The sequence below is a fragment of the Triturus cristatus genome, chromosome 5_1 (assembly GCF_964204655.1).
Source record: "Triturus cristatus chromosome 5_1, aTriCri1.1, whole genome shotgun sequence".
NCBI classification, from domain to species: Eukaryota; Metazoa; Chordata; class Amphibia; order Caudata; family Salamandridae; genus Triturus; species Triturus cristatus.
Window position 1 is genome coordinate 494,707,332 of NC_140587.1, and position 25,976 is coordinate 494,733,307.

A 25,976-nucleotide genomic window follows, 5' to 3' on the forward strand; every position below is an offset into this window, starting at 1 on the left:
CCCTAGCCCATCTTGGAGGGGGGGTCACGTGACGCGAATACATGGGTCCAGAACATGCAGGACGGCCGCTGCTTTGTAAATACACCAGTGCAGGTCACCGCCGCAGAGATTAAAGGCCTTCGTTGTAAATGATGCCCTTTGCGAAAATCGGGGGACTTCATAAGCATAATATAGACTGAGTTACCTGAGGGAGATTGACGGCCCCCGGGGGAAGTGAAGGTCGCAGACCAGTCTTCCCCCGGGGCTATTCGCGCAAGGCCGGAAGGACAAGGTGGGGGAGGGATTTAGAGTTTGGGAAGGGGCGGGAGTTAGGTACGCATATAAGGTGTCAGGAGAGGAGGATCCGGCCTCTTCCTGACACCTTAGCACCACCGGGAGGGTTAGAATAAAAAGTTTGTGCAGGTTGGTGGGGGCTGTTGGGGGGGGGGGGGGTTTCGCTCGGCGCACTTCGGGGGCCGGCTTCTAGGGGTTTCACTGGGGCTCACTGCGACGCTCGGGGATCGGGCTGGGCCGGGCATTGTGGCCGTTATTGTCCTCGGGATCCGGGGGTCTGGGACCGTCCATTGGGCGTACGGGCGTTTTTGAGGCCTTTGTGTCTGGAGTCTGGGGGGGGGGGGGCTGTGACGAGTCGTTGGTCCCCCTTTGCGAGCCGTCCCCCCTTTGCGAGCCGTTATTGTGTGTTGAGGTGGTGGTCGTCAGTCGGCCGTTGTAGGTGGTTGGGCCCGGCGCGGGATGTCCTCGGTGCCTGATGGGGAGGGGGGGCGGAGTCGCCCGGGCAGGGTGCCGGACTCCGGGGGACCGTGCGCGTTTCTGCCCGCCACCGGCTGCACTGGCGCCTGGGGTAAAGTGGGGAGTGTTAGCCGCGGTGGTAACATGCTGTGGTATCGTCCGGTCGTTACACGGCCCACTCTGGGGCGGGAGACATCGTGGCAGCTAGCGGTGGTGGCAATTTCACGGGGGAGGCGGCCGGAACCTCCCCCCGGCTGGCCTGTTTGCGGGACATGGTTCTAGACCCTACGCTGTGGCGGGTGTTGTAGGCCGGCCTGGGTCCTGCTGCCATGTGGCCGGCCATGCGGGCAGGGGAGTGGCGTTGCGCGGGGGGGGAGCGGGCAGCGGTAGGCGTTGTATGCTTTTTCCCCGAGAGGTCCGTGGGATTGGGTGCGTAGGGGGTGGGGCCTGCGGGCCCTGGTAGCGTGGTGCCCCTGCAGTTGGACGCCATGCGGGTGACTCTGCCTTTTGGCGAGGCAGGGCTGGGGCGTCAGGGTTCTTTTCAGTGGCTGGGGGGCCCCCTGTTCAGCGGGCGGGGTGAGGTATGGGCTGGGTTTTCCTGCGGCGCGGGGGGGGGGGGACAGGGCTTGCGGCAGGCTCGGGTTGGAGGACAGGTTTGACGGGGTTCACGGTTTTTCCCATGGTAGGGGTGAGGGACTGCCAGCCCGGCAGGAGGCCCGGTGGTGCTGGGGACCCTCCAGGTTGGAGCAGCCTGGCGGGGGGGGGGGGGACCTGGACCGATTGATGCCAGCAGTAAGGGGGCATCGCCAGTGGGGCGCACGACGGCCCTGGGGGCGCTGGCCTGAAGCAGTGGGGGGTCCGCGGTGGCCTGCCCCTCCAAAGAGGGATCGCGCAGCGCACTCTGCGATGTTCCGCTCTGCCATGCGATGTTACACTCTGCCATGCAATGTTACACTCTGCCATGCAATGTTACACTCTGCCATGCAATGTTACACTCTGCCATGCAATGTTACACTCTGTGGAATGATTGTTTGGTGGGAGGCTCAGGATTGGAAGTATGTCGTGGTGTGAAGGGATGGGAGCTTGGAGGATAGAGGTCATGTGATGATGGCTGTGGCTGAGTGGGGTTTTTCAGGGATGGGGTCAGTTGGTGTGGTGCGAAGGGAAGTGTTGGGAGTGTGACGTGGTGACGGGACGGGGGTGTTGACCGGGGACGAAAGGAGTTTGTTGTGTCTGTATGGGGTTTTTATGGGGGTGAGGGGGGGGTTGCGGTAATCAGCCTGTTTTACTTTTGCAGGAGGGAAGTATGGCCTGGGACGGCCCTGTGGACGGGAAGCGACTGGGCGCAGCAGCGCCGGATGGGCGGTGGAGGTCCTGGACGGATTCTCAGGTAATGAAATGCAGTGAGAGGGGACTTCAGCTGGTCGGCTGGGGTGTGTGGGGATTGGGAGTGCTGGGCACGGTGGCGGGGGCAGCGGCGGCATCCTGCTGGAGTACTGGAGAGCCTAGCATTTTCGTGGAGTCACTGTGGCCTAATGGTGGCGGTCTCTGACTCTTACAATCAAGGTTAAGGGTTCCATTCCTGATGTCTCCATGTATAAGATTCTGAGAGGGGTTGGTTCCGGATGGACGGGGTGATACCGCACACAATGAGGGTCAACCCGGGGGATCACAGTTTGGGGCCGGCCAGGCTGAAAGGGGGTCTGGGGGGGGATGGGGGGGCCGGGGTTGCTTGTTTATGGAGGAGGATGCTGATCTGTACTGGGCACACATCTTATGGGGGAGTCACTGGGGTCTACTGGTAAGGTCTCATACTCTTGCTCTCATGGTTAGGTGTTCGATTTCTGGGCTTGCAATGTCTCCTTTTCTTCCACTACGCATAGAGACAATAGTACGTCATCGGGGCGGTTGCCCTGTGGTTTTGCTATGATGGCAGCTGCGCTGCAGGCAGGCTGGGGGTTGGTTGGCGTGACAGAGCATGGGGAAGAAGGGGGCTAAGATTCGCCCTGACTCATCTACACCGGAAGGGGCATTTATTTGTTGGCTAGCGTCTGTGCAGAGCGAAGGTCTCCGTGTGTCATCAGCGGGTTCCGTTCGGATTGGGTAACTTGTGGTTGGGGACTTAAGAGGCACACCCTTTAATAGGGGGTACGCGGGGCCCCTTCTGGGGATCTCAAGGAGAGCGTGGGGGTGTCACTGGGGCCGACTGGTGTAGGACTTTCGACTCCTATTCGCCAGGTTTGAGTGTGCAATTCCTGGTGTCGATTGTATCAGTTTCTGCTTCGACAGGTGTAGGTCTTCGTCAGTTACAGTGGGTTTGGTGTGGGCAGGGGGTCCGTGCACGGTTCAGGGAGGCCAGGGGGTTCTGTCGAGCGTCTTTTTCATGTCGGCAGCTGATGCTGCGGTAAAAACGGGGTTCTCAGGCATGGGTTGGGTGGGCGCCGGGATCGCATCGGGTGAAAGAGGCAGGCGCTTTGCAACAGGTGGCTTCTGACGAGGGATGGCGGACTATGGGGGTTTCAGGCATCGGTGAAGTTGGTGGTCCGGGGGATCAGCCCTCATGGGTGCACGTGGTCAGGCGCAGCGAACAGGGGGTGGGGGACGTGCCTGGGGGGGCTGGGTAGGTATGGGGCTCTTGGCGGTCGTGGACGCTGTTGGGCATTGTGTTATGTGATCCGGGGTGAGGGTTTTTGGGGTGCCACAGTGGTGGGGTTTTCCTCTGGGATTCTATGGAGCACTAGTGAGTCCTGAGGGTATGGGAGACTTAGTCGTTGGACTCCAGAACGGTAACACGTAGTTCCCCGCCCAAGACGGGAGGATGCAGGACGATATATGGGCGGATTTCAGTCCGAGGTATGCAGTGCAGTGGACCAGTATGCGCGGGGGTTGACTGTCCGATTACCCTCATCCTGTGGGCTGAAGTGTGCAGGGAGTCCATTGGGTGGGGGACGCCTCGGTTGGTTGCCTGGGTCGGTAGTGTAGTGGTGAGGTGCGAGATTTCGGGTCCTTGCGTAAGCGGGCGTCGGAGTGGTGGTATCTGAGGTCCTTGGGGAGTGTTTCGCAGCCTGGGGAACGTTACCGAAGGAGATTAGGCATGGGTTGTTTTTGCATTTGCATTTTCGGTTGGAGGGGAAGGGAGTAGGCGATCTCGTTCGGTTTCCCGGCTTGTCGTGGGGCAGTTGGTGGTGGGAGTCGGGGGAGACTAGGACTGGGCCGGGTGGGGGGGACCAGGAGACTGATTGACAAGGGGCCTGGGATCTGGCAGGGGAGGTTGGTGATTAGTCCCGGCTACGTGGGTCTACGCAACAGGTACCTGTGAGGCAGGCAGTGGGGCCTGGGACGAAGGGGGAAGTTGGGGGTGTTTGCGTTAGTTGGGATGCAGGGGGCAGGTGCAGTGTTGTAGGGTCATAGCGAATGGGGTGGCATATAAGGACTGATATGGCGTGGACATGTTTGCAAGACTAATCCTTCTTTTTCTGCTACAGGCAATGGGAGTAGATCGGACACCAGTGCGGTCGCATGGTTGGGTGGCCATTCTCCTAGGCACTGGACGGCGCAGGAGGCGTACTTGCAGGCGTACAGTCGTCACCAGGCGGGGTGCACAGTCGTCGGGGTGTGTGACGATGGGGGCAAAGTGAATGACAGTGGGGGGAAGTTGTGACTGGTACGGCTGCCAGGGTGCCACAGGGAACACGTGGATGGGGGATACCTGTGGGGGAACGGAGTATTCTGGGATATGGCTGGTTTGGCTTTGCACTATTGGGACGTGGAAGGGGACATGGTTCACTGACATGGAAGGTGGGTCACTTTTGGGATGTGCACGAGGGTGCCTTGCGGATGTGGGAAACGGGATGCTATCGAAAAGGATGGGCAGGTTATGGCACACTGGTGAGGAGATTTTCTCGAAGGGGAGTATTCTGGTATATGGCTGGTTTGGCTTTGCACTATTGGGACATGGAAGGGGATATGGTCCACTGACATGGAAGGTGGGCTACTTTTGGGAGGTGCTTGAGGGTGCCTTGCGGATGTGGGGAACGGGATGCTATCGAAAGGGATGGGCAGGTTAAGGCTCACTGGTGAGGAGATTTTCTCGAAGGGACTCAGACGGTTTGTTTCACGGGAGACAAGTATTATGGTCACAGATTGGCCCGGTTGTTCTTTATTACACGGGCCGCAGTTGGGTGGTGGATGGTCGTTCACCGCGTGGGGGAGCACCCACTTGGTACAAGGATTGTTCTGACCAGGTTGCTTGTTACACGAGATGCGGGTACAGGCGGTGGATGGTCGTTCACCGCAGTGGTGACAATTTTCTTGAATAAGGATTGGCTTGAGCTGGTTACCTGGTTTGCGCATAATGCGGGCCCAGGTGGTGGATGGTCGTTCACCGCGATGGGGGGGCCCACTTGGTTCATGAACAAGGATTGGTCTGACCAGGCTGCTTGTTACACAAGATGCGGGTACAGGCGGTGGATGGCCGTTCACCTCAGTGGTAGCAATTTTTCCTGGACAAAGATTGGACCGAAGGGGTTTATCTGGTTTGCGCATGTCGCGGGCCCAGTGGTGGCTGGTCGGTCACTGCGATGGGGGGGAACCTTGTATGGACAAGGATTGGCTCCATGGTAACCATTCCACGGGACGTACGTTGCAGTGGCGGATGGTCGTCCACCGGGAAGCGCAGGTGAGACTCTAGATGCGCTGGAACTGGAGGAGCAAAGTGGTATTGCGTAGGTTTGGCACCTTTCGCGACAACGTCTGTCCCAATGATAGTAGTCTTATATGGGACACAATTTTAGGTGGTGGATTGGTCGTCCACCGGGTGCCGCTAGGTCGGCTGATGGAGAAAAAAGGTGCCCGGGACCTGAGGGGGGGGGGGGGGGGCAGGGAACCGCCCTACGGGGGTTCCCTGGTTGGCGGTACTTTGGAGGGGTGGTGAGTCACATACGGGCGGATCCATCCCTCGGGGGGGAGAACGGTACACGGGTGACTGATAGCGGGGCGCGGAAGCAATGAAGGAGATTCAACAGAGGATGCTTGAAGGGCAAGTGAAGGTGAGAATGGGGAGAGGAAGGAGGTCACCGAGTGATTGGGGAAGAGTCAAACTGGTGAGATGGTTTGGAGAAGGATGAATGGAGAATGAGTCAGTACGGGATGGGAAAGTATATTTATTGCAGTTATGTACTGTTTAATAAAGTTTATATGGTTGCAACCTTGTCCTAATAAAATGGCCTTTTACGCTTCAAGTAACAGCATGGAGTGTAGTTATTGCGCGATGACGGCCCCCGGGGGAAGTGAAGGTCGCAGACCAGTCTTCCCCCGGGGCTATTCACGCAAGGCCGGAAGGACAAGGTGGGGGAGGGATTTAGAGTTTGGGAAGGGGCGGGAGTTAGGTACGCATATAAGGTGTCAGGACAGGAGGATCCGGCCTCTTCCTGACACCTTAGCACCACCGGGAGGGTTAGAATAAAAAGTTTGTCCGCCCACCCACCCTACAAGTTTAGGGAGGGCATGAGACTGGGCCGGTCTTAGCGTGCCAGTTTAGGGCAGGTTGCAGGGTAGCGACGTTGCGGTACTTTGGAGGGGTGGTGAGTCACATACGGGCGGATCCATCCCTCGGGGGGGAGAACGGTACACGGGTGACTGATAGCGGGGCGCGGAAGCAATGAAGGAGATTCAACAGAGGATGCTTGGAGGGCAAGTGAAGGTGAGAATGGGGAGAGGAAGGAGGTCACCGAGTGATTGGGGAAGAGTCAAACTGGTGAGATGGTTTGGAGAAGGATGAATGGAGAATGAGTCAGTACGGGATGGGAAAGTATATTTATTGCAGTTATGTACTGTTTAATAAAGTTTATATGGTTGCAACCTTGTCCTAATAAAATGGCCTTTTACGCTTCAAGTAACAGCGTGGAGTGTAGTTATTGCGCGATGACGGCCCCCGGGGGAAGTGAAGGTCGCAGACCAGTCTTCCCCCGGGGCTATTCACGCAAGGCCGGAAGGACAAGGTGGGGGAGGGTTATAGAGTTTGGGAAGGGGCGGGAGTTAGGTACGCATATAAGGTGTCAGGACAGGAGGATCCGGCCTCTTCCTGACACCTTAGCACCACCGGGAGGGTTAGAATAAAAAGTTTGTCCGCCCACCCACCCTACAAGTTTAGGGAGGGCATGAGACTGGGCCAGTCTTAGCGTGCCAGTTTAGGGCAGGTTGCAGGGTAGCGACGTTGCGGTACTTTGGAGGGGTGGTGAGTCACATACGGGCGGATCCATCCCTCGGGGGGGGAGAACAGTACACGGGTGACTGATAGCGGGGCGCGGAAGCAATGAAGGAGATTCAACAGAGGATGCTTGGAGGGCAAGTGAAGGTAAGAATGGGGAGAGGAAGGAGGTCACCGAGTGATTGGGGAAGAGTCAAACTGGTGAGATGGTTTGGAGAAGGATTAATGGAGAATGAGTCAGTACGGGATGGGAAAGTATATTTATTGCAGTTATGTACTGTTTAATAAAGTTTATATGGTTGCAACCTTGTCCTAATAAAATGGCCTTTTACGCTTCAAGTAACAGCGTGGAGTGTAGTTATTGCGCGATCCAACACCTCATGCTTTGGGTGCACTCTTGTGCATAGCACTGAGTTGGGGCCACGAAGCCAGTATCAAATATTGGCTTTATTTTTATTTTTCGGCACAATGCTTAAAGCGGTAAAGTGCGTGGTCGAACTGCATGGGTTATTTATTGATGCTGTGTGAGTGTGGCCCTCACCGGCTCGTTGCTGCCCTCGTCGTCGAAGTCCTCATCCAGGCCGTCCTCGCCGTCGGCGATGGTTCCTCCGTCCCCGGCTTCTTCTGTGGAGTTGTCCGCGTGCTCGGAGGCGTACTCCTCTTGCAGCAGCTGCAGGTGGTGTTCGATCTGCTTCTTGTGAGCGCCTGCAAGGAGAGCACATGGCCGTTATCTCCCCACATCTCGCTTCTTTCATTTATCACCATTAGGCTGCAGACTCCAAGTGAACTCTTTGGGGAATAAAACAACTGTTAAATATGGACAAATACATTGTAGGTTTATACTTTTCTTTAAACATAATGAACAAAGTAATTTACATATTGGCAACAATTTGCCAGTTTCCCTCCTTATCCTATTTAAGGCATGCTTTTACCACTTCCTGTTTTGCTTGACAATTTGTTTTATATTCCCAAATCCCTTAGTAGTGGTATCAAGATATTTTTTCTGCACAGAAATAAATTAATGGTCTGATAAGCTATGATTTAATTAATTGTAGAAAGTTAAACTAATAACAGCAGCACTCGTTAAACCTGTTTATTACTAGAACGTTTGGCCCTAATGCATTAGGGTAGCTGTATTTTAAAAGTCACAGTTAATGCATGCACATTCTTAGGAAAGAGCCCGATGCAAATTGTTTTGCATTACAAATTAGGTGAGGAAAAAAAACATAATTTCCGTGGTAAATCCCATTCCGGATTCAGTTAATTTCTGTGTATTTACTTGCAAATGACATTTGCTTGCAGCGCAATAGCTATAGGAGGGGGCTTGCCCTGGGGGGATCCAACCGTAAAAGTTGATGAACACTTAGAAGCTCACTTTTGCAGGTAGTTTTCACTCAGTGAAAAAGGACAGTGCTCCTACATTTACTCAGGTCAAGGGCAGGAGTAAATACATTTTTAGAGTAGGAATGTGGAGGAGAGACCGATGAGGATGGAGGGTGGTTCCACTAAGGAAAAAAAATATTTTCTCATGAACAGAAAGTAAAAAAAAAAAAACGTTTACAAGAGCAAATGCAATTTTGCCTCTGAAAAATCGTACATTTGCTCCGAACATACCGGTGAAACTGTTGTGAGAAAATGCTCTACTTTTTCAAACCTTTAGGAATCATGCCAAAATCTACCTACACAGTGGGGTCCAGTGCGGTCTACAGGAATCTTTCTTGTGTGAACCCAGGACTCAATGACAGGAAGTGACCACCGCTCCTCAACATAGTATGCCTCTGGGATTCCTTAGAGCATGTAAGGACATGATCATATCCTAACAAAAATTTGATAACCATTTTTTTTGATACTTGTTCAATTTTGAGTGGAAGTTTTAAACTTTGTGACCATAGCACATCCATTAGCGGGATCTGTGCTGGCAGCATTTGCAGAAACAAATAACAAAGTAAACCCCATAATTTGTAGTATAGCACACGGCTCCAACGAAACGGGGGATCCCAGCCCCCAGCTCCTTTGCAGCCAATTTAGCAGAAAACTTTGCCTGATTAGCATCAGGGAAGATGGCCAGGGCTGAAGTCGTACATAGTATTTGATCTAACAATTCAAGTAGCCTAATATGGAGACTCTGGAAACCGGTCTAATCAATGCCTGTCCAGAAATAAACATTGCCAGCGTCCAAGAGTTAAACACCTACATTGGTGGTGTTCTCCTGTGGTTGGCAAAAATCTTGATCTCTTCCTAATGAAACCAGATTACCAGTGGCCTTAAAATACTCTTCCCACACGGAGTGATGAGGGATTCATGTGCACAATATTAAGCATGAGTCTAACCATTCAGATTTATGTTTTTCCCAAATTGTAAATATTGGCCGTCTGAAGTCATGGGTTGGCAATACCATGGACAAACCAATCCTCATCTGCTCAGTATAGCTTCCCCCAGCTGGTCTAGGAACAGGCCCGAATTCCTGGGGTGATCTTGGACTCCACCCTAACCTTCATCTGATTACAACACCTTAATGAACGGGACACATTTCCAGCTGCACTGTCAGTGAAATAATCCAAACTCAGACAACAATGTTCTACTCAGTCATGAAGTGCACTGGAACATTTTGTGTAGTTGAACTAGAAACCATCTCTGTTTTTCAAATGAACTAATAGTACTGCAATATCATGGGAAACCTATCATGGCTAGCAGTATTGGTGGTTGTCGCTAGGCTTTTAACCTGATTGCCTCTTTACAAATTATGTTTGAATGCTTGATAGGTCACTTTCTAACCCAAACAGGTTTCGGCCATGTTTTGTAGGGTGTTTTAGAGTCTTATAAAATCTTGATGATGATGTTCAAGCCTTCAAAGAAGAACTGATCTTTGAGATATGGTTTCTATGTTTTCATTTTTTTAGTCAGGAATTCAGTTTTTTTTCTATTTGTCGTTTCTGCTGGCATTCAAAATGTGAAAAATATCTGCATCAGTAATAAAGGGTTTTGCCTGTGCTCAAGTTTATTGGGATGCGGTAAAAAAACAATGGTTCGGGTGTGGCCAAAAGGTCCAATAATAAAGTGATTCTAAGGAGAGCACTTATGGTTAGAGAGTTGAAGATTAATTATTTTAAAGGAGCAAAACAATTAATAATGTACATAGGGACATAAGTCAGTTCATGTGAAACATTTATTTCCACAACAATAGAATTCAGGTGCTCACACAATAAGTGAAAGAGGCGTGACGTGCAGAGTGATGGTGAAGTTTAAAATAACGGCATTGCATTGACAACAATAGTGTAAACCTCCTCAAGCAACTTCATAGAATAGGAAGAGTTTTGTTGTAAAGGGTCAACGGCGTTTCGATCTCAACTGTTCGAGATCATCATCAGGACATATAACGGGTGAGCAAGCTGAATTGATGCAATTATTTGTAGGGCAAGGAAGAGCAATTGAGGGCTTCAGAAAACAGCTGAGGGTAGACGAGTTCACCCAGATTAATTCGCTGAAGGTACGAGCGTGAGAATATCACGTGTGTGTTAACTTGAAAGGCAGGGTCAGCTGTATAAATTGCGCTTAATGATTTGCTGCCAATAAGTTTAGTTAAAGTCACTCCCAGTTCATATTTGGAAAGTCTTGGGAGAGGAGCTCAGCGCGTCATGCTGCTTGGGCTGTTCACGTTCAGTGAGAGCCAGCATCCAAGAGTTAAACACCTACATTGGTGGTGTTCTCCTGTGGTTGGCAAAAATCTTGATCTCTTCCTAATGAAACCAGATTACCAGTGGCCTTAAAATACTCTTCCCACACGGAGTGATGAGGGATTTATGTGTACAATATTAAGCATGAGTCTAGCCATTCAGATTTATGTTTTTCCCAAATTGTAAATATTGGCCGTCTGAAGCCATAGGTTGGCAATACCATGGACAAACCAATCCTCATCTGCTCAGTATAGCTTCACCCAGCTGGTCTAGGAACAGGCCTAAATTCCTGGGGTGATCTTGGACTCCACCCTAACCTTCATCAGATTACAACACCTTAATGAACGGGACACATTTCCAGCTACACTGTCAGTGAAATAATCCAAACTCAGACAACAATGTTCTACTCAGTCATGAAGTGCACTGGAACATTTTGTGTAGTTGAACTAGAAACCATCTCTGTTTTTCAAATGAACTAATAGTACTGCAATATCATGGGAAACCTATCATGGCTAGCAGTATTGGTGGCTGTCGCTAGGCTTTTAACCTGATTGCCTCCTTACAATTTATGTTTGTATGCTTGATAGATCACTTTCTAACCCATACAGGTTTCGGCCATGTTTTGTAGGGTGTTTTAGAGTCTTACAAAATCTTGATGATGATTTTCAAGCCTTCAAAGATGAACTGATCTTTGAGCTATGCTTTCTATGTTTTTCCTTTTTTTAGTCAGGTATTCAGTTTTTTTCCTTCTATTTCTCGTTTCTGCTGGCATTCAAAATGTGAAAAATATCTGCATCAGTAATAAAGGGTTTTGCCTGTGCTCAGGTTTATTGGGATGGTATCTGGCAGTGAACAGTGTGAAGGTATTCAGTCTAACTGGCTTGACATCTCTCCTTTTTGTACAATTCCACACGTGGCAAGCAAGATTAAATATGTTGGGTTGGCTACATAACACTCACAGATGCAACCTTATCAGGCATAAGCGAAGGAAATACAGGAGAGGGTGTTCTCTTGCAAAAAATCCTCTCCTCTACGATTTTGAACGCTCTCTCCACTCATGTCTGGCAATCTCCATCACTTTTGCTCTTCACAAAAAGAACTGAAGACCTGCTCTTCAAGAAAGATCTCAACCACGTGTAACCACCGGATGATGGATCCCAGCTGGAAATTTCTCTTTTGATGTCTGTATACCCTTCCGTCCTGTCTAGCAGAAGAAGTGGATGCTGCCTGGACTCCAGAACTTCTAGTTCTGGGACTTGCAGGGTTAACAGTTGTTCTGGGCCGCAGTGGACAGGGTCTGGATTAATAAAGCTCTGACCAAAAACCATTGTCAAGGCCACTTGAACTTCATTACACTGGTGACGTACCCTGACCCAAAACACGAACAGCAAGGACTGGCATGGATGGCTGCATTGGGGGTGACTGGTGTGCAAGAGGAAGAATTTATACACCTGGAAAAGGTTCATATTTATGTAAGCTCAAATGCAAGAAGTGTCTGTGTGGAGTAGGGCCTTGCCTGACGCATGTTCTGGTAGCAGAGGTAGGTTCCAGTTATCTGACTGTGAAAATAAAGATGATGGTGGAGAGAGTGAAGTTACCGGGGGTATGCATGTGCTGTGCATTCCACAATGTGTCATGCCAACATTTTGCCATCTGAGCATGTAATGTGCTCAAATGACTCCTCAAAACGCAACATCATTGTGCCATTTTGTGGAGGTGGGATGTAATAAATGTGCTCATGACAATGTAGCATAAACTACAATTCTCGTGCTTTTCAGCCACAGTAGCTAACTGGGAAGCTCTTGCGTTTAACGTAGTATTGCTATGAAGGACGGATAATACAATAAGTTAGCTTCTATGGTGCAGGAGGAGCACCCATTCATCATTGACGGTTGGGAAGTCACAGTGGTTGGCAATTTTTAAACATTTTTGCTATCGAAGTGTTGTCCTTGTGGCTTAAAAATGCAATGACGGGCACATCACTCTGAGCCCAAAGTACTCTGGGAACTTATGAGCAGGAGGTACTGTGGAAACCGTACCAAGTTTGGAATTGTGAAGTTGTGCTTCTGATATGACATTCTGTCTGGCACTACAAGCTGTCTTTGCATCGATTGCCAATTGACTTGGAATTGAGCAAAGACCTCCTTGTGGGGCTCCTGAAATACAGAGGTAATTATTGTGGGAGCAAAGAATGCAGGGTGTTTCGGCATTCCCCATGTTCTGTCGCACACAGGAGCTTCTACTCAAATGGGCAAAATGGAGTAAGGTTTTTTTTAAATACACCCATGTGTGTGCAAAACATATCACTGTGTATAAGAAGCTGACTTTGCTGGTGCATTACCAGGGTGTTGAGGGACAGGAGGTGTTGGTTGTTCTACCAGAATTAGAACAATGGGAGGCATGTTGTTTTAATAATTTAGAAAATTGTTTGAAAAAACTTGGCCTACGGCCAGTATGATTTTAGAGTGATCTCAATTGGATAAAATGGCGCAGAGTGAATGAGAAAGTGAAGAAAGAGTATGTGACAAGTTCAAGTTACTGCGACTTTCAATGCTCGGTGTTAACCGAAGAGTATAGATACAACCTATTTCAACTGCAAAGAGTTAAGACTAATACAGTTGCCTGCAGCAAGCGTATATGGCTACTGACAAGGAGTGCCCTGCGCAAAGGGATGTGTACAAAAGATGTGGGAAGAGAAGCCATTGCGTTAAGTGTTGCCCCTTATCCTTGGTGCAGTTCTGATGCAGGAATTAGTGGAATGGGAGGTCACTATCGCATTTGCTTCAAGGACATTGAAGATGACTTAGTCCAATTATTGTGTCATTGGACGAGAGGCTCTTGGGGTACACTGGGCCCTATAAAAGTTCAAGAATTTTTACTGAAAGAACGCATCAGCCTTTGCTTGAGATCTTTACATCTAAAAGTTCGAACATGGTCTCATCTAGAATTAGAGTTTGATTATTGTTCTCAAAGAGTTTCGTTTTCAGGTGAGTATATTCCTGAAGTACACAAATGTGCAGCTGATTCTCTATTTATATAGGTGCACGTAGAACTAGGGATTGATTAATAATTTGTTTAGGATGATGAAAAGTTTGAGTGTATGCGTGATCACTCAAGCAGTAGTGAGTAAGGATGTGTGGAGAAGAGAACTGGATGGTGATGTTGGTCTAAAATAGGTTGTGTCGAAATTGGCTTGTGGATGGGATAAGTGGAAGGAAAAGAGTGATGGTTTGAGACCATTTCAGAATGCGAGAGATGAGCTTTGTGTAAGACATTGCCTTCTGCTTTGTGGAACCACAATCATTATGCCCAGGGGCGTTACACAGGCCCCCGCATGCCCCGCAGTGCGGGGGGAGGGGGCCCGAGCTGCAGGGGGCCCCTCAGCACAGTACTCAGGACGGAGCCTCCGGATTAAATCCGGAGCGGGGGCGCCTCCGTATACATTGCCCCTTAAACTTTCATTATGCCACTGATTCTGCCCAGTTCTCTGAGGAACAAAATTGTGAAACTGGGGCATGCGGATCATCTAGTCATAGTCAAAGCTGAGGAATAAATACAACAGGATTCTTGGTGATCCAGATTTGATATGATGGTTGAGATGGAGTTACAAGAATGTACAGAATTGTGCAATACTGAGTAGGTATTGAGAACAAGTAACCCACCCATGCAAGAAAAATATGTTCTTGACTTGGATTGGAAAGAGGGTAAAATTGACTTGGTTGGTGAATTACCTGGGGAACATGCCACCCTTTATCTATTTGTATTTTTTTTTTTAAATGGCCATACGTTAAGTGTGTGAGTGACACAAGCACAAACGTTGTAATTAAATTGCTGGAAGAAGTTTTCCAAAGGTAGGGTTTGTCTAAATCACTGCTATCTGACAATGGGGTCCAGTGTTGCTCAAAGGATGTGGAGGAGATCTATCTGCACTTGGAGGGATGCACACAAATAGTACATTGTATGACCCTTAAATTAATGGGGTGGTTGACTGTTTTAAGAAGACCATATAGATGGAAATTCAAATCGCCACAGCCAAGGGACAATGGACTTCCTAGGAAGGATGAATTGTTGAAAAAATTGTCTGCTTTCTATAAATGGGTGCTCTCCGTTTGACTTATTGAGAGGAAGGAGTCTTAACATGTTGATTTCTCGAGGTTTGATGTTGCGGTCAAGTGTTTCCTGAAAGGATTTATGGACGAAGAATGAGGTGAGAAGGTAGGGTGATAGAAAGCATATGTATAATTCCAAGCTTTTTGTAAGAACCACATTAGTAGGGTGTGAGATTGGGTCAAAGTAAGATTACCCATACAGAGTGTGCCATGAGCCAGATTTTCCCATCTCATGAAAGTGGTTGAATTGTTTAAATATGCAATCAAAACTAATAATAATAAGATCTGGATTTTGAGTCAGGTGATAAGGTGCCCAAGGACATCAGAGGGTGGCAAAACCAAGAACTCAGGAACGTTATTCCTCTGAAACAGTCTCGGGATGTCAGAGGTGTGGTTCCCACCAGAATTTGGTGTTTGAAGAAAATGTCTGAGAACACACTGGATGCCTTCTCAACTGTGGGACTAATTGTGAGCTTTGGAACTGAAGCCAGTGATGTGTGTTTGAATCACTGTTATGTATATGAGGCCATGCTTGGATTGTTGGGGCCATCCTTGCATTTAGATGTAATTTTTTATTTTGTTGTGTTTTGTTTGTATTTTGTTTGTTCAAAGGGCTTCATTTGTGCAAAGGGAAGAAGTGTGGTATTTTACAGAAGGAATTGAATGTTATCTGGACACTTGAAAGACTGGTTTTGTGACTTTTAGGGATGGCGGTAGTTCTGGCCAGCTGTGGATGTGGTTTGAACCAATGAAGCTCTTACCAAAAACCATTACAAAGTGTCCCATTGCTTTATAGCTGGGATTGCAATTTAAAAATTCCCAACCAAGTGATGTGTGTTGCGAGTGGGGGGCAGGGAAAGAAGGTTGTGGTGGGTGGACAAATACTAGTAATGTTCTTCTCCAAACGCTCATGGGTCATGAAATACACAACATGCTTGCGTGGTAAGGTGTTTATGACACGTGCAGACCATTGATTGCCTTTTGAGTCATCTGGAAACAGCAATTAGACATACTTTGACGTGGACACCGGTGTGACACATCGTATAATAAGGCCTAATGAAACCCATCAGCTAAAGTGGCTGGGTGGCTGCGGGTGCCACAGGCGAGATTTGTGTGAATGCAGTTTTAGTAAGCCGGTTGCCTCTCCACCTGCACTCTAACAGTTTATCAACTAAAGGCGTGTGGTGGCAGAAAAGAGGGAAATGAAAGAGAACTCATTGACGTCAAATACGCACAGTTTTCACAAATTTCAACAGTCAAGACCTGGAAAAGAAATTCGTCCCGTGGCATAAATTTCATGTTCTAATGATGTACTTTGTTTAATTTTAAACAAGTCAAAACCACTTAAGCGATGATTTGCCATTGACAGCTTTGATGTTTTTATTCTACATGCTAAATTACTCGGTTGCTCTGCTATCAGCATCCTTGTCATTTAGCGCATTGGATGAGACCGCAATTATATTTTCTGAAATTAGTGCTTTAATTGCTAGTTAATCGCCCTTTCAGCAGAAAGCAGCATATGCTTGGAAAATGATACGTTCTATAAATATATGTGCGATGTTGTCGCACGGAGGTGAGCTGAGAGTGCGCCTTGATGAGTGCAGCTCGTTGCACTCCGATCCTCCATGTTATATTCATAAACGCGCAAAATGTTTGAGAAGTGGAACCGTGCTCCGATGGGTGGACCCGATGAGCTTTGTGGAAGATGAAGTCCTTTCAAACCTACAATGTTACTGAAAGGGTCAGTGCCTGTTATCTGGCGCAGAAGTCCTTTACCATGGGAACGGTTCATACTACTAATGCCAAGCACAAGCGGTCGAAAAAATAGTATCCGGTGGGGTATGAGAGCAGGTTTCTCGTCCTTTCATCAAGAGAGTAAACAGAAATCCCAACAAAGCCCGGCGTCGCACGCATTTTAACATATCTAATTTGGACCAACCTGTTTACACGTCAAATGAAGATGTTACAACACAAGTAATCTGAACGGAGAGCGTAAACCAATCCGTCCAACACCTCACCCAAAGAGTAAGAAGTACTGGCCTGGCTTTGTAGCACAGCTTTGGTCATTGTGTGTGAATATTTGTTGTTACAACGCATGCTTTAGATCGCATGCCATTACAACGCGGTCGTTACAATAACCGCATTGTTACAACGCGAACCATTACATCGCAAGTCGTTACAACGACTTGCTATAGGGGGCGCGCTGGATTTAGGAATAGTATAATTTACTATTGCTAATCCAGTTTGTGCAATAGCAGGGAAGGTGTTGTATTGTAAATCCAACACCTTCTGCCTCCTACAGAAAGTCGTTGTAACGACTTGCGATGTAATGGTTCGCGTTGTAACAACGCGGTCGTTGTAGCGACCGATTAGTAATGGCATGCGATCTAAAGCATGCGTTGTAAACGCCGTTTCCCTTGTGGGTCTGTGTCACAACTTGGAGCTCAGTGGTATTCGTGGATACCTCTCTCTACCGTTAAGCACAGCCTCCCTCAGAGTGCACAACAGATTTCCTGGATAACAACTTGCACAGACTGGGGGATTTTACTGTAAATAACGGGTGTTTAACCAGCTCAAGGGATCTTGTTCTATTGATTTCAGCACAATGGGAAGCTCTGTGTTCATACCAGGACTGCTGGCTTTCAGGTACACACACAGATCTTTTAGTGTGGTGCCTTAACGCCCTGGGCAACGTCTTTTTGATTACATAGTTACCGTCGCAGGAGAGCCTTTAGAGAGCTTTAATGCATTAAAGAAACAAAACATACACTTACCCAAACATTACTCAGAAGTGAACAACGCGATGATTGTTTTGGTATTTTTGCAGTGTTTGCTACGTACCTACTCCTGCCATCACTGCCCCAAGCATTTGATGCGCTTGGGTACACACTGTCATCATTTGGCTAGGCATGAATACAAGGTAAACAATAATGCTCTTGGTTGCCACTGTTATTTAGGTGCTATAAGTACATGGTTCTACACAGTTTAGATTGTCAGAAAGGATTTATATTAAAAAAATCTGTGGTGAAGATGTGTTGTGTGTAATGGTGGACATCTGCGACTGGAATAAGGTTCAACTTCCAAACACCCTGTAAACTGTCCATTGTAGAGAACCAGAGGCTATTGGGCTTCAAGGGTGAAAAGGTCTCCGGTCACAGCAATTTTAATACAACAAAACCACCCGAGATTTAAATGTATTCCTGTATATCAATCAATGCTCTACCTCATAACAATCTACATCTGGGCATACACAAAAATGTGACAGGATGGCCTCACATACCACCAGGTGTCGTGCTTCATCATAGGACTCCCCATAATCTTCAAAACCCGGCTTGTTGAGGATCAAGCCTACACCTGAAATCAGGGAGGCACTTTTAACTACGAAAGGACCCATGAAATTTAATGATTAAAAACCAATGTGATATGCCAAAATGACCTGTATATTTACATGGAATACTACTTGGTATTAAAACCCAAGGTGGGAATAAGGGGAATTAGTACCCTTCACCACACACTCTGTCAACATGTTACTGCCTGATGACCCATTCAATTCCATAGCATTCTTCAGGACGAAAACATAGGATCCAAGCGTGGCAACTGCAGATGTGCTTGCTGCCAATCAATTCAGGGCAGACCTTTGTCGACACTTAGTGATATTAGGCCCCTAGGTACATGTACACAGCCCATTTGGTAACTTGTATTGAATGGTCCCTGTAAAGTCTATCTGCAACAGCCATGACCGTTGGGTACCTCAAATGGTTTTGAAGTACCTGAATTAATGTCTACATGCATCATGACCCTTGCGGTATTCTGGAACCTCCATGAGCAACACCTAGATTCTGTTCTTTTGAGTTACTGTACCCACTACACTAGGACTTGTTTCCTGGTGAAATTTGCTCAATCACTCTGCTGAATAATTTAAAATTGTTCTTATAGAACATCTCACCTTACAATAATCTTCTTAACTAACACAGACACTAAACTATCACAGCACATTTGTTTATAAGTACAAATTATAACTTTATGTACAGTCTTGTTTTGTTCATCATCCGTCTTATCTACCTCCCGTTTCTATGCGATCCAGAACTTCTAAAACGTATTGTGTTCTATTGCTATGTCTAGCACCTCTTGTTGAAATACGTGCACTGTTCTGTGCTAATAAATAAATAATCATTAAACAAGGACAGCTCAATGGAACACAGACTAAAAGATGTGGTAAACTGCTGATGGAAAGCAAACATCATATTATGGAAAATGATTTTGATAGTGAAAATGCAGGCTACACTAACTTAAATGCCAAAAAAAGGTGTTATTTTAGAGTTTAGAGGACGTGATGCTCCATCACAAATTGTAGCAACAGCCATCTCTAGATGTAACATAAAGCTAATTACATTATTTGCGAATGAAGTGACTTTGAATGGGTCTCCATTTAAAAGCTTGGGTGCTATTGCACTGATTACTTCAATTCTAGAAAATACAAACCCCTCTGATATTGATTTTTTTTTTAATATTGCCAAATATGGAAAAAGTGGTATTTTTCCAGTAGCGAACAAATGCCCAATTAGGTTGAAGTCTTACTCTGAAATTCACAGCACAAGTGCCAAAAGAATTTCTTCAGTTTGAGAAATATTAGCCACATCTGTATGGGTAGCTGCCCAATTAGTATGGTCAATGGCTGATCATCCCACTATAAATACAAGAATAAATAAAGAAAAGAGTAGGGCTCCAAGAGGCTATGCAATAATCTATTTCTTCAATAAATAAAATACATCTATTTGAGGCAGACACATTGGGGCCGATTCACAAAGGCATATAAGAAGAGTATGTAAAAGATTACTCCTAAATATTATTCATATGAAATTAGTAGGAATTGAATCTACTGGGCACCCGTTTCAAGTAAAAGGGTGTAAGTGACTTGGTGGGGACCTTCTTCTCGAATGTGTATTATCGGAACACTGGGAATTCTGCCGAGTTTTTCCTTTGAAAATAGTTTACCAAGCATATCTTGCTGTTGATAAAGAACTATGATGCCTTAGCATGTAGCAAAGAGCTAGCTTATTATTGAAGATAGAGAATATTATATTTCTAGTGTAAAAAAATCCTCACATGGAACAAATACCGACGTTATCTAAAAGGGAACCAAATCAATACATATTTTGAGTGTTTTATGAATATCAGCCAAGTTTCAGAGGTCTCTCCTATACAAAACAGGCTTGTGGAGAGTAGTGTTTTTTTTTTATTTGATCCTTTTTCCGGATACAATGTGTATTTACTAAATAAATTGCTCCAGGATAAACTTTAAAGTGGCTGTAGGCTGTTTTTCAATACAAACTTTGCAGTGTAGCATAATGAAATGCCCCGCTATGAGACAGGCACAGGGTGGTTACCTGTTCACCACTTGGAAGAAGCAGCAGCGGCTCCTCCATCATGGCGGAGGAGTGTTGTCCCACTGCTGAGAGTCAGCAGAGGAAAAATTTAATTATAATAAAACAATTTTATTTTTCACTGATTATGTTGAGTCCGGGACGAGTCTAGGGCAGGGAGGGGCTATTCTCTACGGACAGCAGCACAGAGTGGGCGATGCAAGTACGCATGCCAGTGTGGCCGTCTGTCTTAGGCAGGCAAAACTGGCATGCACACTTCGATTTCTCCAACCCGAGCTGTGTTGGACAGCTAGGTGGAGAAGAGGCACATGCTCCCTGTCCCTGAGTGAGTGTCAAACCAGCCCGCTCAGACCAATCCCGGCGCTTCTCTCATGCTGGTTAATGGCATTACCAGTATGAGAGCAGCGTCTGGATTGGTGGGTAGTCTGAGAGCCTGTGCATTGCGGCCCATGGACTGCTGGGAGAAGAGAAGCACCGAGGCAGCAGGAGGCAGCGGCAGGTGAGTATTTAATGTTTTATATACTGAGGTCGATTCGGGAAGTACGAGGCCTTAGGTCATAGCTCTGGTGATCACCTCCTGGCCATTCAGGGACACCAAAGAACTATCCTGCAGGCTCAGGTGAGGCAAATGAAGCCCTGGGGAGGCCTCTGCATACAGTTGTGCTATGTGGGCGTCACCAGTGGGGTCGTATGTTAGCCCAAGTTTGAGAATTCCCTACTTTTCCCTCTAAAGAATAGAAGTGCTTCTAAACGTTTGATACCATTTCCAGAGATCACTCGAGGGGGGGCGGGTGGATGGGCGCTTGACTACTGATCCCAGATGCGGAAGCCAACATAGGCCTGAAACATTTGGGGGGAAAAAGGAATAGTCTTACCTGGACATATTGGATCTACTAAACATCTTTTAAGATAACAGAACGAGAATTTGATGATGTTGAATATTGAAGACGAGATATTACGCAGCTGAGCCCTGAAGAAGTCCCACGAAGGGACGAAACGCGTTGGCTACATCGTGAAAGAAATAAAGAAAAATAGGAATAAAAGATTATCCCAAAAACTTGATACATGTCTCAATGAAATTCTTTGGATTTTATCTGACGGAAACAATGTTTTTATAAATTGATTCATGTTCCGAAATAAGTGGGTGCTGATCATTCTCTTGCAAATGTTCATGTGAGTTTATTCACTTTAGGGAATTAGGAGGTCTTTTTTCCCATGATCGTTGCACCACATAAATAGATTCCCACTCAAATAACAATGTGCAGAATTGTGTCCTTGTAAATTGTTTACTTATTTGACCACCTTTATAAGCATTGATACATTAATTCTGCAGGTCTCACACTTGTAGATGTTTGTATAATGTGCTTAACTAGTTGAGCTATAAACACTGCGAGTTGCACCCGAGTCTCCAGAGCAACACGCATGACAATCTTGCAAACTTGTAACCTGTGAAATACATACAAAATTCACTAAAGGCATTGCTGCAGCCTCAACATATTGATGCCTATGACAGATACATACAACTTCACATCATTAACTAACACTTCCATAAAGACAAATATTATGCTCCATATATAAAGACCTCATCCATAACATCAGTGTTGAGGTGATATTTAAGGCACCTGGATTCCCTATCGGTGAATAGTGCGCTCTACATATCAACATAAAAATGTTTATTATTTCCCCCCGTGCTGCCCTACCACATTTTGTTGGCATCAGCCGCCGCTGGGAAGAAGCCTTGAGTCCTGCCTTGCATATAGCGTGTTCTAGGTTGCTATGAAGGCTAGTACTGTACAAGTGTTCCTGCACTCTGCAGACACACATTGTTTGAACTGCCTTTAAAACTTTTAGGGAAAATTGTACCATTTCCAAGGTCTTCCTTTGGAAGAGGAATACCAATACCCCCTTGGATAGGGAACCTTAACTGCAGCCCTAGGAACGTACTGAAATTATTTTAGACTCTTTTTATTAATATTATTCATGATAAGATAATGTTCTATACAAAATACCACCATATAAATATTAAGAGATACAATAAGTCAAAGTAAAAAGCCAACACACTGTGAACATATTGGATGTTTCACTAGTGCTCACTCAAACCTCTCAATCCATCTAAAATTTATGTGGCCCTTATTTATTAATCTCAGAGGGGATCCCAGAAGGAAGCCAGGCACTTCCACTACACTTGCTTATTGCAACTCAAGACAGGAATATATGGACCATACCTCTTAACATTCACAATCCATCTCAACTGAACGTCAAAGCAAGCATGGAACTTGTGTTCCTGCTAAGGGTCACAAGGCATTATTTAAGGTGCATTATGGCTAACTGCAAAGCTATACTTGTGCTGAATTATTCTGTCATCCAAACCACAACAGGATGGCAGGATGTCACTTTACTCAAGGAGTACCTATTGATTAGTACTGACCAGCAAATGCGGACACATACACAAGGGAAGGCCAAGCATGGGACAACAGAGATATAAGTGCACAAGTCACTTGAATGGTATGTTCCGGGGAACAGGTCTTGTTAACGTGTGAGGGTTCCTGCAGTTCTAAGCATGGGTAGACTTCATCCCCCCTCACAAAGCCTCTCACAGGCTAGAGTACGGTTTGGATGTACACACAATAAGAGCAGCCTTGCTTGCCCATGCAGGGTTTGCACTTAGAATCACCCCGTCTCCTGTGTATACATCCATATGGGTAGCAAGTGCACACAGGGCAGTGCTCAGCATCAACAAAAATAATGCTCTGATCTGCAGGTGGTGACATTCGCTGTGAGCATCTACACAACGGAAGGTGCAGGACAGAGTCTCAGATGTGCCTTAGTGCTCCCCAACCCAGATTTGGAACTGAACTGAGCATCCTGCTGGCACGGCTTCTGTGGCACTGACAGAGTGAGCAAGTTCACCTAAGGTCTACGCTTGGGTGCACTCCAGGACTCAGGACTGCCTTCTAAGGGCTTCCTGGGAATCAGTAAATATCTGGCACAGCAGGGGTTTTTGTGATTCATTTTTTTAACTAACTATGTGCAACCTCATGTTTGTTAGATCTCAGTACAGGTTGTGGGAGAAAGGTTAGTCACGAGTCCCAGCTAGGCATTTAAATCCGATCCATGTTTGTAATGGTAGTCACTGCAGGGTGCAAGGAATTGAGCTAATGACACCAGACTTTGAGTCTAATGTTCAATCCAATTATTGCAACATGAACCCTTTGAATGCCAAAAGATAAAGTGTCCAGTTGTGGCACCTGTCGCAACGGTGTGAACTTGAACAGCTTTGACACCCACTCACCCACCCCCAAGTCACTTGAATTGACACTGGACACCAATTCCACTCTCAAGATACAAACCACCAAGGAAAACAAGGAGCCTGGGGCCAGCTCTCTCTGTTAAAGAATATAAAACCATTCCTCCCAGAACTTCTATTTAATCCTTCTATTGTTGCAGTCGAAGGGTACCAACTCCACCATTCGAATGCAACAGTATAAGGATTAAATAGAACTTCTGGACTGGTGTCTGCTTAGCACCAACACAGGCCCCCTTGCGCCATTGGGGAGGGGATGTGGTCCGTCGGCTAGACTGCCGACTTTGGTGCTGGAAACCAGGGTTCGAGCTTCGGGGTCGCGACCACATCCTGTCATTCTGAGACTGCCGACTTTGGTGCTGGAAACCAGGGTTCACGCCTCGGGGTCGTGTCCACATCCTGTGATTCTGGGCAAATCACTTAATCTTCCCGTGCCTGAATGTGTAATGTAAATACGGTGCTCATGTAAAGCGCTCCAATACCTTCAGGTCGAGTTTGCGCTATATAAATATGCACACACAAAAAATGGTGTAAGGGTGCATGCGCTGTGGGCAGGATAAAACTATCCCTAGAAGCATTTCCCTCTTTGGATGTGTGCTGCAGAAGAGGTAATAACACCAGCCTCGAGTAGGCGCACCATTTATGGCAGAACCAAATGTTTACAGACTTTAGTAAATCTGGGTTTGCATCAAATCGGATGATTGGATGCCCAGGAATGCTCCACCCATGTTATGCCTCTCTGATGTGTGGCAAAGCAAGGCATTACTGTTTTTTTGTACAAAGTTGTGCAAAGCCACGGATATGGGGCTTATGTGGCTTTATAAATTCAAAAACTAAATCCCTCGTACAAAATCTTAGTAAATCGGATTATAACTATGCAGGTGACCATGAAGGGCAGGACATGAACAATTATCTCACAGTATAGGTTTCTTCAATAGTCTCCACCCCACAGCCATGTAATGAACAAGCTGTGCTGGAGAAAAGGGACGTTACAGTTATACACAACATATGAAATCTGAGACAGAAATAATACTCCAGCAGTCAAAATCCAAGAGATCAGACTACAGAAAATCTTGGGGGTTTGGATCGGCTGATGGAATTTTTTGCATAGATAAAAAAGAGCAACATTGAGCTGGGCAAACCTAATTACTGAGCTGAAAAAAATGGTAGCTAGCCTAACATAAAAAATAGGTTAAATAATTATTTTATCAAAGGAATTGATTTCCGCAAGAGAAACGTAGAAGAGCTTACATTTCAGGAAAACAACTTTCTTGTGAAAAATGAGCTCCTTTTGTTCACACTCTTTGCATTATTAAGCTACAGAGAGATAACAATGATATTGATAAGAGCAGAAAATAAACTGTACACGTCTTAACGTTTATGTGCCACTGCATTGTAAGGCATCAGTGAAATCTCTATGCAATTATCTTTCTGCCTGGCAGGCAGAAACAACAAATTCTTTTCAGTCAGTTTTAGCTTTGGTTTCGTTTATCTAAATGTGGATGTAGTTTTACAGCACAATCCATCACAAAGAGCATGGCAACTTTGCACTCACACACCCTGCCTTACTACCAAAGCAGCATGACTGAGAAATCTGCAGGTTCTTAATTGATCCCTCAATGAACTGCCGGGAACTATGGAACTGGTCAGCACATACTCAGCTCCTTGCCTTGGTGTCTGAAAGAGTTCTCCTACCTTGTGGTGTGCACAAGGTTTGCCCTTTACACAAGACTCTTCGATGTGTAACACTAGTTTTGAGACGTACAACATACACACATCTATGCTGATGACATTCAGCAAATTTTGGTTACAGAAAGAGTAGGGAGAGATAATGCAAATCAAGCTTATCATCTACTCTAGGTTGCAAAACAAGAAAGAATAGGCACAGGAAGCAGGGTTCAGGCCTCTATGTGGCCTGGAGAAGACCCAACCCCATGTTGCAAGAGCCAATATAACCGGTTGTGGGGAGCACAGCCGAAAGTCACAGGGTTGCGCAAGGAGCCTAATCCACAGAAGTACACTCCTCTGGGAAGCACACAAGCAATGTCATAACTCACATTGCATCACAAGGTTCTTACCACTATTCATGTAGGCTTTGCACCAACTTATAATGTGGAAAATGTATATCCTTATAGTGCCAGGTGGTTTATTTCACAGTTTGTGAAGGTTTTAATTTTGTCTTCAGGGTGTTCCCACCGATAACATAGCCCATCAACCTTTTTGTGACCCTCTTGCGCCTACCTGAAGACACGGTCCCAGGACAGAAACTTAAGGAAAGTGTGAGGTTAAGGAAACAGTGACCTAAAGAGAATGGGTGGGATTTGTTCCTGACCCAGACCTGCCTTCTATTAGGAATTGGCCCAGTCCATATAAGATAGGGTTCCCAAAATGTTCAAAGCAGAGATAATTGAGAAGACCAAGAAGATCTGGTTTAAAGGGGAGCTGCTGCTCTCCTTTGGTTGGTAGGCTGAGGAAACTTCACATACGCCGGAGGGACGCGGCAGTGGGGATGAGTGATTTGGTAATCACCCCAGTGGCACGTGAATAGAAGATACGTGTTCCACTTTG

General features: G+C 46.6%; 1 protein-coding gene across 7 annotated transcripts in view; it reads right to left on the minus strand.

The window, feature by feature from the left end:
• Positions 1 to 25,976, minus strand: part of RALYL (RALY RNA binding protein like) — a 1,712,955-nt gene that overhangs the window by 53,549 nt on the left and 1,633,430 nt on the right. For all 7 annotated transcript variants that reach the window (XM_085605346.1, XM_085605349.1, XM_085605348.1 and 4 more), the window contains one exon: positions 7,479 to 7,642. In XM_085605346.1, the coding sequence (XP_085461472.1) occupies positions 7,479 to 7,642 (164 nt within the window). The remainder of the gene's footprint in view (positions 1 to 7,478; positions 7,643 to 25,976) is intronic.